This window comes from Amblyomma mixtum, chromosome 10 (genome assembly GCF_055824585.1).
Source record: "Amblyomma mixtum isolate Tamu chromosome 10, ASM5582458v1, whole genome shotgun sequence".
Classification (NCBI taxonomy): domain Eukaryota; kingdom Metazoa; phylum Arthropoda; class Arachnida; order Ixodida; family Ixodidae; genus Amblyomma; species Amblyomma mixtum.
The window spans coordinates 16,459,001-16,471,192 of record NC_143021.1 but is presented as its reverse complement, the minus strand read 5'-3'; the positions used below and the strand labels follow the sequence as shown (position 1 = coordinate 16,471,192).

The following is a 12,192-nucleotide window of genomic DNA, read 5'->3' as shown; positions in this document are numbered from 1 at the left end:
TCATCTCCCGACGTAGTGCCGTTACGCGCACCGGTCACACTGAGCGCTTTGTCGAGGCCAGTTACACTTAGGCGAGTACACTTAGCAAAGGAATGATAACACTTTCACGTTTGTGAACGAGGTAACGGCTAAGAGTAAATCAGACAAACAGATGAAGTGCGAAAAAAAGGAAAGCATACATACGACGCCCAGTGATGATGCACGGGTGTAAGGAAGAGTAAGGAAATATTTCATCACTAATGCGAAAGCATAGAAGGCTTATTGACACGAGAACCAGACGTTGCCCAAAAAGAGGCAGCTTTACCAATTCGCGATTGGTCGAAATGGTGTGACGTCATCAATGGCGGGAAAACACGAACATTTAACCAGTACCATTCAGTTCAGTACTTACAACTGTAAAAACTACAAAGAAATCGAATATAATTAGATAAGTTCATTAAGTGCCCCCGGTTATTCATTTTTTTTATTTGAACACGATAACCAAGAGATGTTATTTTACCGCCATACAATATTGGGAGCTTCTATGGGAATTTCTTGGATAAAAGTGTCATAGGGTCAGTCTCTGGGTCACACGTCATTCATGAGGCCAAGCATTGGCTATATTATTCGAGTTATGAGTGTATGTGTGCCCGTGTGTGTGTGTGTGTGTGTGTGTGTGTGTGTGTGTGTGTGTGTGTGTGTGTGTGTGTGTGTGTGTGTGTGTGTGTGTGCGTGCGTGCGTGCGTGCGTGCGTGCGTGAGTGCGTGTGCATGTCTGCGCGTTCAGACTAGGTTTGTCTTCTGCCAAACGGATTCAGACACGATTTCGCCAATGCTATTAACCTCCTGTTTACAGGAGGTATTCTGAGGCCTGGATTGAGAACAGTTGGGGATAAAAGAGTTAGTGGAGAAATCTTAGCAATATGCCATTCGCTGATGACATTACCATGCTAAGTCCTTCAGGAAATTAACTGCAAAACATGATCAATGAGTTTGACAGGCAGCAGTTCACAACTGATAGCCAGGTGCTAGAAGTGGCAGTTATTAGCCGTTGATCGGATCATGAGAGGGAAATAACTAGAAGGATAGAAATGAGGTGGAGCGCATATGGCAGGTTCTCCAAGATCATGAATGGCAGTTTACCAATATCACTGAAGAGAAAAGTATACAACAGCTGTATCTTACCGGTACTCACCTATGGGGCAGAAACGTGGAGGCTAATGAAAAGGGTTGAGCTCAAGTTAAGGACAACGCAGCGAGCTATGGAAAGAAAAATGATATGTGTAACGATAAGAGATCGGATGCGGGCTGAGCGGGTGAGAGAACAAACGCAGGTTAATGACATCCTAGCTGAAATCAAGAGGAAGAAATGGGCTTGGGCAGGGCATGTAATGCGAAGGCAAGATAACCGCTGGTAATTCAGGGTAACGGAGTGGATTCATAGAGAAGGCAAGCGAAAAACTTGCCGGCCGACTTGCCGACTGGTTCCGCAATCTTGCGGCGCTAGCTGGTTTCTGGACGGCTGCGGCTGCTCATCAGATCATCTGTGCGCACCCTTGCCGATTTTGGACACTTTCGACCTTCGGGCCTGGCAACATGCTACATTATCAGCTGTCGAGGACACCTACATAAAGCGCCCGGATTTCACCGCCCCCTTGGGCCACGGCACTGCTCACGAAATGCCTCCCCACTCACCGTTCCTGCTGTTCCAGGTTGGTTATTACGAGTGTTCTTGTTACCGTGATGATGATGTCTGTCTTGTAGCAGTGTCGTGGCCACCCCATATTCTGAAACGTTTCCGCTCGGCGGCAGTGTACATTTGACGCATTTTGGTCCTGGGTGGTGACGTTGAAACAAACCCAGGCCCCATGACGAAGGGCCAAGAGGAAAAGCTTGAACTGGTATATGAAACTGTTCAAAGGCTCGAGTCGAACCACACGAATATCCTCGAAAGTGTAAACAAGATTCTTACAATTCATATTGGCTTGCAAAATGAAATGAAGACTTTAAACGATCGTGTGCATCAACTTGAACTTAAAATCGAGTCTATTCCAGTTCTTCAAAGTGACTTACAGTCTTTAGCTACCCGTGTGCAGGAACTAGAACTTAAAAAGCAGTCAGTGCCTACCACAGTATCTGCCACGAGTTGTACACACGATGTATCCAACATTCAAGTAAAACTTGACGACCTGGAAAATCGTTCCCGCCGGTCTAACATTCTTTTTTATGGTGTTGAGGACACTGATGAGTCTGAAACTTGGGAAGACTCCGATCGTCTTGTGAACGAATTCTGTTCTAACAAACTTGGTATCACGTTGTATTCCTTAGCCCGTGCTCACCGCATAGGACGTTTTTCTCAGGAAAAAAAGAGACCCATTATTGCAAAGCTGTTCAACGAAAAAGAAGTCGAAACGCTTATGAGTAAGGGCTATAAACTAAAAAATACCGATTTCAGCATTTCTCGAGATTACTCGAAAACGGTTCGTGAGAAACGCAGCCAACTGTGGAAGTATGCCAAATCAGTAAAAAAAGAAGGTGACAAGGTCCGTTTGTCTTTTGATAAACTGCTTATCAATAGTGTCTCGTATTTCTGGGATGATCAAACCAGTAGCGCAGTGCGCGTGTCCCTTGCCTGACGCATCCCTTACAGTTCTCGTAAAGTGGCTGGCAAACCATCCGTGCGGCCAAACGTGCAGCGTTGCTCCAATCACGATGCCAGTTTTCTGTACGCTAACATAAGGAGTGTTCTTTCTAAAAACGTTGCTCTCTCTTCTTTAATTGATTCATGCTGCTCCTCGGTCATCGCGCTTACCGAGACTTGGTTAAATGACATGGTTCCTGATGATGTCGTTTTCGCCTGTGACTCCGAATTCAACATATTTCGTTGCGACCGCACGGGCCGTAGAGGTGGCGGTGTCCTTCTGGCTGTCAATAAAGTGCTCACTGCTGTGCCTATCGAGGTCACGTCGTACCTAGAATCGGTATGGGTTCGGTTGAGTTGTGGTCCCACGGTCGCCATCATTGGCGTCATTTACCGCCCTCCGGACATGAATTCTTCATTCGCAAGTCAGTTTTCTAATTTACTAAGCGATCTTACTTGTCGTTTCCCGAATTCAAGCTTACTTTTACTTGGTGACTTTAACTTTCCGGCTATTAACTGGTCGTCATTAACAGCTCCTGCCAATGATCCTGAAGCTCAGGCTTTCCTCCAGTCCTGTCTTGATTTCTCTTTGCAACAACTTATTTCTGAACCTACGCGTTGTTCCGCCACTACAGCCAATATTCTCGATCTTATCTTGACAAGTGATCCTTACCTTTGCTCCAACATTGCGCTCTTAGAAGGCCTTTCCGACCATTCCATAATCACGGGTAACCTGAATTTTGTGCCCTATAAAAAGGTAACTCGTACTAAACAAATAAGGTGCTACAACCGAGCAAACTTCGGTGAAATAAACGCTCAGTTGTCAGTCTTTGCTGATCATTTTCTTCACGATTTTTCGTCACGCTCCGTGGAAACGAACTGGAACCTGTTCAGCGTGAAACTTGCTACTCTCATTGACAGATTCATACCCGTCATCAGTATCCCATATACTAACACAGCGCCTTGGTTTAATAGGCATCTACGTCGCCTTAATAACAAGAAAAAGCGCCTTTACAGACAAGCCGACAAGAACAGACACTCCGAATCTTGGCAACGGTACAAACTATGTGATAAGGAATATCAGTCTGAATTGATATCTGCACGTAGGCACTTCTTCACACACGATCTACCGGCAATGCTAACAAACAACCCACGGAACTTCTGGCAGATAATAAACCCCGCTAATCATCCTGACATTACTCTTACCAACGCGGAAGGCAGCAGTGTTCCAGTGGCCGAATGCGCCGAACTTTTCAATTACGCATTCACATCCGTTTTTACCTGTGACGATCTCCCTCTACCTCCTATTTCTGTCAGCACTTCTAATACGTCAATGTCCGAAATATGTATCAGTGAGACCGGTATCTTATCCTTACTAGGGAAGCTTAAAACAACATCAGCATCAGATCACCTTGGCTTTAATAACAAAATACACAAAAATTCATCTGATGGTATTCATCGCATCTTGTCCGCTATTTTTACACAATCACTATCATCAGGCGTGATTCCGCTGGACTGGCGCCTAGCTAAAGTTGTGCCAATTTTCAAGTCTGGCGATCGTTCCTCACCACTAAATTGCCGACCCATTTCATTAACTAGCACTGTTTGCAAACTTCTTGAACACGTAATTCACTCGCAGGTAATTAACTATCTTGAAGAACATAATATTATACTTAAATATGAACATGGGTTCCGTAAAGGCTCATGCGAAACGCAACTTGCCGGATTCATTCAAGACATACATTCGACAGAGTACCTCACAACCGGTTATTAATGAAACTAGCACTGCTTAATATTCACCCTCTTGTCATTGCACGGGTTAAAGATTTTCTCTTTTCCAGGTCTCAATTTACAACTGTCAATAACAACAATTCGTCTTTCAGCCAAGTACACTCTGGCGTCCCACAAGGAAGTGTGCTTGGCCCCTTACTTTTCCTAATATTTATCAACGACCTACCGGATTCCATTTCTTACCATATCAGGCTTTTTGCTGATGATTGTGTAATTTATCGCAAAATTTATTCGAATACCGATTGCCAATCCCTTCAATCTGACCTGGATTCAGTAACAGCATGGTGCTCCACCTGGCTTATGCAACTTAATCATTCAAAAACTAAATTGATGTCTTTTACTAACCGAATGTCTCGAATTCAAACAGCATACTCCTTAAATAATAGCTCACTCGAGCTAGTCACCACGTATAAGTACTTAGGACTTCACCTTCGTTCCGACTTAGCATGGAACCACCATATTAACCTTATGCTTGCATCTGCTAATCGGTCATTAGGTCTCTTAAAACATAACCTAAAGCATGCTCCTCCTCACCTCCGTGCCCATGCCTATACCACACTAACTCGACCTAAAATTGAATATGCCTCGGCTATTTGGGACCCTTACCAATCTTACCTAATGAATAACATTGAATCATTGCAGAACCACGCCGCTCGTTTTATTTACTCCGATTATTCACGTAACACCAGCATCACAGCCTTGAAGAAACGCGCAGGTCTCCAGGATTTATGTCTCCGCCACAAAGTTGCACGACTATCACTTTTTCATAAAATTTATCATCATCCATCACTTCATAACGGCTTTTTTTCTTTGCCTCCTTCGATTTTTGACCGCCGTGGTCATCCTTTTAAAGTTAGGCGTTTCACGTGCAGAACATTTAACTATGCGCATTCATTCTTACCACGCACAATATCTGACTGGAACACTCTGCCTTCACATATCGCAACCACCACTGATCCTGATAAATATTTTAATCTTATATCTTCAATAACTACTGCTTAACTCTTCGCATACATTGTTATTTTATTTGTTCATGGCTTCCTTTTTTGCAGGGTATGTTACTAAAATGATTCATTGCATTAGTGTTCTGTTTGTATAATTTTAATACTGCAGTAATCTTCGTTCTTTGCCGCGCTGCCATAATTTTGATTCTTTTCCTTATTTATGTCACGCAAAGTGTTTCATTTGTGCTTTTGTTTTATTCTGTTCACTTGCCTGTGCCCCCCCCCCCCCCCCCCTATGTAATACCCTCTCGAGGGCCTTTAGGGGTATTCTGTATAAATAAATAAATAAAAGCGTAGCACGGGGCGGCAGAAATTTAAGTGGGCGGATGAGATTAGGAGATTTGCGGGGATACGATGGCCGCAACTGGCAAAGGGCAGGAGTAATTGTAGAGACATGGGAGAGGCCTTTGCCCTGCAGTGGGCGCAGTGGGGCTGATGATGATGCACCGAGTGACCACTGCCGTTGCGTAATTTTTTTTCGGTCACATCTCACAAGTACATTCCTGATGTACGGACATCCCGCTATGTTTGCAGTCGACTACAAGAACTGTTTACGACAGACAGTTTTGGATCCTTCCAACAGAATATAATCACTCGAATGTGATCCAAAATGCTTGAAAATTGTGGCAAGTTTTAGTTATTTGTTCTTTTTTATTCTGAGTTTCAAAAAAATTAACATAACCTGAGACATGCCAGAAAATGTCGATGTTCTCATTACTGGCCGCAAGGAGCATATAGCTGGAGCTACGCATTAAATAGTGCCAATGCCAACCATACAGAAAAGGTTTCACTTTGGAATATCACATTTATTTACTGTCAACACAATCGTAAAGATTTCAGTAAAGAGAAGCAGTTAATCCGGACCCTTTTCAGTATGTTCAAGTACTCGGTGCGGCTGCTTGAAGATTGTTGCGCAGGCAGCATACATTTGTGCATACATTTGTACACGGGCGCTTTACCGGCATCCTTGTCTCAAAGAGCAGCATTTCTTCACAGCAAGAGATTAAGAACGGTTGCTGCTCTGGAACGCATTGAGGTCATTTTTTAGATATTTTCGCAACGCTTTCTTAGCGGGATTCTTCGTCTTGCACAGCCACTGCAAGCATACTTTCTTTTTCTTTACGAGCTCTGAGAATAAAATGCGATTAAACTAAAGCGTCGCTGCTTTCCTTGATACGTTTCGCAAGCTGGTTTAGTCCCATGCTTGTGCGCCTATATCTCAGCCGCTGACTGTCCGTCAGGGTGCGAAAAAAATATTTAGAGTTGTATACTCGAAATGGTAGTTGCTATGTATGCACTGCTGCGGAAGTTCACTCCTGCACGCTACACGCGGGCGTGCAGGTGCCTCACCGTAACAAAATGGTTTATAACGAAATAACGAATATAACGAAGGAACATCCATTCCTCTGGGAACCTCCCATAGAAGCCCATGTATTTGATATCTCGTTTTACTCTGTTGGCAGTAGTGCGATCGTTTGTCAAGGCCGCGGACGTCAGTGACAGCCTTGGGTGAAGCCGTGAGTGACACTAGTGCCCTTGGCACGACTGAAATGTTGGGGCAGGGCAGCTCCCCTCTTTCTCCTCCTCCTTTCCTCCCGGTTGTTTAAAAGGACGCCGACAGATGGCGAGCGCTTCCCTGCTCGTGACGCTCGTCCTCCCCTGTCGCACTCTGGAATTCCACAGCCATCTGAAGAAAGGGGAGGGGCTGCGGCAGATGTTGACTGTCCACGAATTTCACTGCGTTGTGAAGCAGCGACAAATGCCTGGGTTCCAATGCAATCGATTAGGATCTAGCGATCGCACTGTGTGATGCGTCAAATCTTCGCGTGCAGCTCACGCCTTTACACTTCGCTTATGCATGCATCGAGCCAGGCGCATTCTGTGCCGACAGGCGCCCCCCAAAGTGCCGCCGCAGCGCGCCCGCTCAGTTCTCAGTGCTTCAAGCGCGCGCAGTTGCAGCAGTGTGTACTTCTCTGGCCTGTGCGAATGTGGAAGGCCTGGCGGAAGCGCGCTTGTGAAGTGGAGCAACCATCTTAAGGCGAAAGCCTTTAATGGCTCATACTGTCGTCTGTTAGCACAGGGTGTCACACCTTTGGCAGCTTGTTAACTCGGGAACTTAAAAAGATAGGAGAAAACGAATGGTTGCTTCAGATAGAGGAGGAAAAAATATATCTAGAAGCCACGTCTGATTACTGTGGAGTTATTAGTTAATTAATTGTAGTCAAAAATGTCAAAATTGCGTCGAAATAACGCAGACGTCGATGTAGCCACGGGAACAGTGTGACGTTACATCCACCGGCAGTCGTGACGGCATAGTAAAAATTCTCACAGAATGGTTGTAGAAACGTAGGATTTGTGTCAAATTAGATGCGAAAATGTGTAATTAAGCGTGATTAACACTTAAGAACCCCGAAAGATGTGTAATTTGGGTATCGATATAGCCACAGGAACTGTGTGACGTTACATCCACCGCAAGTCGTCACGCCATAGAGCCCTCGGCTTCCGCCTCTCAACACTTTAGTTGCCAAAGTGTCCTCGCAATTTTTTTCAACGCCAGCGACAGAGAGAATAGAGATGGATGAATGGAAGATAGGGGCGTCCCCTTTGAAACGGGGTGATGACGGTTGACACCATGCTGGACTTTTTTTTCTTATTTTTTTTTGCTCCGCTATAAACTGGTCTTAAAATTCACCATTTTTTTAAATGCGTTTTCAGTCCTGCCCTTCTAACCTTGCGTCCCCTGCTTTTTAGCTACCAGTCTTGCAATCGCATTTTGTTAAATGCCACGGCAGATTTATTTCCTTGACCATTGTTAATGCCCGTCCGGCTATTGCACTGCGCCTGCACACTGGTGCCCCCCTATGCCCCGAACCGATAGGGCAGCCCTATTCTAGAAGCCCCTAACGATTTCGGCACTTGCTAGGGCAGACATCGCGAATCAGCTGCCAAACAACGCTCGGCGGGCTTTGCCTTCGGAGGCGTTGGTTTTCTTCCTTCAAAGCAAGTGTTTATGCTCTGGAAATGCACCGGTACCGTAGATGAAGTCATCATTCGCCCTCCACTTGGCGCGGTGCGCTGCAGAGAAGCTTGAAGACCGTAGCAATTTAATCGGCGATTGCGTCACAATCTGAAACTCTAGCCCAAAAGGACTTAGCATGCTTTGCCTGTAAGTTTCACACATTCGGCCCCTTTAAGCTTGTCGAATTCGAAAACCTCTACAGTTGCCCTTTATGCACGCAGAAAGAGAAGCCAAATATTCTGAAAATATCCCTTCCTGTACTCTACGATATTATTTGTGCAAAACACGTTTTACAGGCTATGAAGCCCGTATATTCGGCCTCGTGGTGTGCGCTCGGTGTGCTTGTTGAGGACGACCGCATGTTTTCCTCGCTACGCATACTGACAGGGGAATCCGTTGGCATGTTCCAGTTGCAACGAAGGCCGCGTACCGCTATAACGAAGAAGCGGCTATAACGAATAAATCTCGTGGCCCTTTCGGCTTCGTGATAGCGAGGCTCAACTTGCACATCGTGGACGCTTACAAAGACATGGCTGTTCTTTGTTATCCAGGTCAGCTTGGATTACAATTGCTATCCAGATCATTGGGCACCCCAGTGCGAAAATAAGTGCTGCCTACAAAAACTTTTCTAAAAATGGAAAACTTTCGAGCTAGAGCCAAGAAGATCATGGCACGTACGGATATCAACCGAATAGTGAAAAGAGCCAAGGAATGCCTTTCGGTTAGAAAGAGAGAGACAGACGAAAACAGAGTTGAGCGAGGGTAACCAGGCAACCCTACCCTACGCATGGGAAGGGAACTAAAGAGAGTGAAGGAGAAGCGAGAGAAGGAGGGCTCACTGCTGCAAACTGGGCGTCCTGGTTCATACTAAGAAACAATCACAGTAGTGCAAAAAAGGGGACAGCGGACGGGAATCCGCCCGTGAAGGTTGACTTCCGTACGAATTTCCGTTCGAATTTCGAATTTCACTGTATGTAACTCAGCTTCTAACAAACGCATTAAAAATACCCTTGGTGGAGGATATTTGTGAAGCAGCCTCTTTTAACGTCATAGACATACCGCAACTTTACTGCGAGCCCCTTTCTGAGGCCCTTTAAGAAAGCTAAAGGCCTGTCACACGGGAAATCGCAGAAACTGAACGGATATCTTGACTTGGGAAAAGCTGTGTCTGCATGGCGTCCATCACCCTCTAAGACAAAAAGCTGGCATATTTGCGCATGCGCAGGCGATAACTCCTGGCTGAGGTCAAGTGACATAGGTCGCGAAGGCGGATGTCGATAACGGCCCAGAACCAAATGCCAGCGAAGTGGCATCAACTGGGGAGTGGAGCTGAAGCGCCAGAATTGTCGATGAGGACGACAAAAATAAGTGGCTACAAATTTGCGGCCTTTTTGTCATTTAAGACACCAGTGTAGCTACTGGCTTTAAAAATGTTTCGGTTGTGTACTAGAGTCTGTTCGAAATTACAACGCTTCTGTAAAAAAAAAAAAAGGTCATGTTCACGTTTCCGTTCAACAGCGGATAGCGCCTCTTGGCTCTTATGTAATCAGGAACCCGATCCTAATTCGATCTATACCTTCAAAGATATTACAACCTATTATCAAGACAGTCATCGCCTTTACCCTCGCCCATGTAAAGGCCTGAAGAAGGCGGATGAGCGGCTCCTTCTCCGCCTCTTCACCAATACATTGCTGTGCCCGGGAGCCCTAAAACATTTCGACCCCTCCTTTAGCGGCAACTGCCCGCACTGTAGTGCGGTGTCTTCTGACACCTATCACATGGCGTGGGCATGCCCCTCCAACCCGGCTATTCCCCCCATTCCCAACCCAACCCGGGAGGACTGGGAAGACATTTTTGCGTGCGGCTGCTCGCCTTTCAAGGGCGCTAATTTAAAGTGCTTCGTTTCCTTTATTCTCGCTGTACGTTCTCGTCGTCTACGTGTGCGCGCTTGTTTTTTTTTGGCCATACCAGCCACAGTTCCAGGCGTACGATTCTGACGCTGCTGCCTTCGGGACAACGGTGCGGTGCTGGACAAAAGAGCGCACGGCACGCGAACGAATGGCGCTCCGTAGGAAAGTGTCACAGTGAGAATGGCTCCGCTGGCACCACATTGCAACGTACGGTGGGGCGTTCCATCGCTTTGGTACTGCGGTATGCCGTTCCTACTGCGTGTCTATACCAGCCAGAAAAGTGTTTGTAGGGTGTTTCACCTACAACCTTACGCAATTCATAAAAATAGCTTTTGTAGCGAAAGAAACACTCCGACAGCGAAAGCGAGACCTCGGGTGGCCGCCGTAGCTACGATGAAGTTGTTTCAATTGGTCGAAATGTACGTGATGCCACAGTGCGCGAATTTCAAATGAGGCCAATTGTACTTTGCCTAGTAACCATGTAACCAATTAAAGGGATCGTATAGTGATGCTCCAAGTAAGTGGGACTGAGCTTAGTTAATCGCTTGATTAACCTTTATGGTCAGACCAGATAAACAAATAAAACCGAGTAGGAAATTGGTCGAGTGGGGGAATCGAACCAGGGTCTCTGGAGTGCGAGACGAGCACGCTAACCACTCCGGCATGCGAGCTCGATGGTTTGGAATTAACAAAGGCGCGTCTAGTGAATACGGTGCCTTCATTCACTCCCATCTTCCGCCCTTTCCGTTACCGCGAGGTTCAGGTGTCCGCCGATATATGCGAGACAGATACATTTCCTTTCCTCAAAGCCCAATTTACAGCCCGAGCAAGGCGTAGAGCCGAACGAGCGATGGCGTTCTGTGGACTCCCTGGCAGAATTGCAAGACTCTGTCGCGTTCCACTCTAAGGAAGGTTCAGTTCGTTGTGTGAATGCAGCGCAAGCGCTGGAAAGAGGCTCTGAGGAGACGCGAGAGTCACTCACTGTCCGCCGCGCCGATGGGGAAACGTTCGGTGGCGAAGAAGCGGCCCTTTGCGGTCGGCAGGGGCCGCTGGCACAGGATCTCCTTGCTGAGCTCAACCAGCAGGCGCGACGTCGACTCTGAAGAGAGAACCATACACAAGCGGTCACGCCGACGCTAGCCATGCCCGGAGACGGGCAAAAAAAAGTGAGTTCGATTCGTTCGAGCAGCACCCGTCTGCTCCAGAACGCATTTAAGAACTGTCCATAAAGTGCACTTGGCTCCTCGGTCGGTTTCTATCTTTAGGCCTTCGGTGACGTAACCTCATTAAAATCATTACCATTGCGCTTATTTGGAATACGCATCGTTTATGAGAAATCGTAGAAAAACTCACCAATAGTGAACCCAATGCGCTGTTTGTTTGTTTTATTTGGGTTTAACGTCCCAAAGCGACTCAGGCTATGAGGGACGCCGTACTGAAGGGCTCCGGAAATCTCTACCACCTGGGGTTCATTAACGTGCACTGACATCGCACAGTACACGAGCCTCTAGAATTTCGCCTTCATCGAAATTCTGCCGCCGCGGCCGGGATCGAACCCGCGCCTTTCGGGTCAGCAGCCGAGCGCCGTAACCACTGCGCCACCGCGGCGGGGCTAATACCATGACGTCGTTAAAAGCACTAAAGTAGCGACAACCTTCTAAGTGTGTTGTCTGTGGCTTTCTGTCTGCTTTCGCCTCCTTCCATTCTGCCGTTGCCATTAGTTGGTAAATATCCAAAAGCATGCCACCACAGTACAAAAAAATATGGCAGTGGCTTTGCTCTGCTATGCCAGGGTATACGTAGCGTGAGGTGAGGGCGAGGCGTCCACATCTGGGTGGTGATGGTGGTG

The 12,192-nt window shown here is 46.6% G+C and overlaps 1 protein-coding gene across 2 annotated transcripts in view; it reads right to left on the bottom strand.

The window, feature by feature from the left end:
* Nucleotides 1-12,192, bottom strand: part of LOC149325209 (hydroxylysine kinase-like) — an 83,940-nt gene that overhangs the window by 16,162 nt on the left and 55,586 nt on the right. For both annotated transcript variants that reach the window (XM_089563265.1, XM_089563266.1), the window contains one exon: nt 11,326-11,442. In XM_089563265.1, coding sequence (XP_089419391.1) covers nt 11,326-11,442 — 117 coding nt within the window. The remainder of the gene's footprint in view (nt 1-11,325; nt 11,443-12,192) is intronic.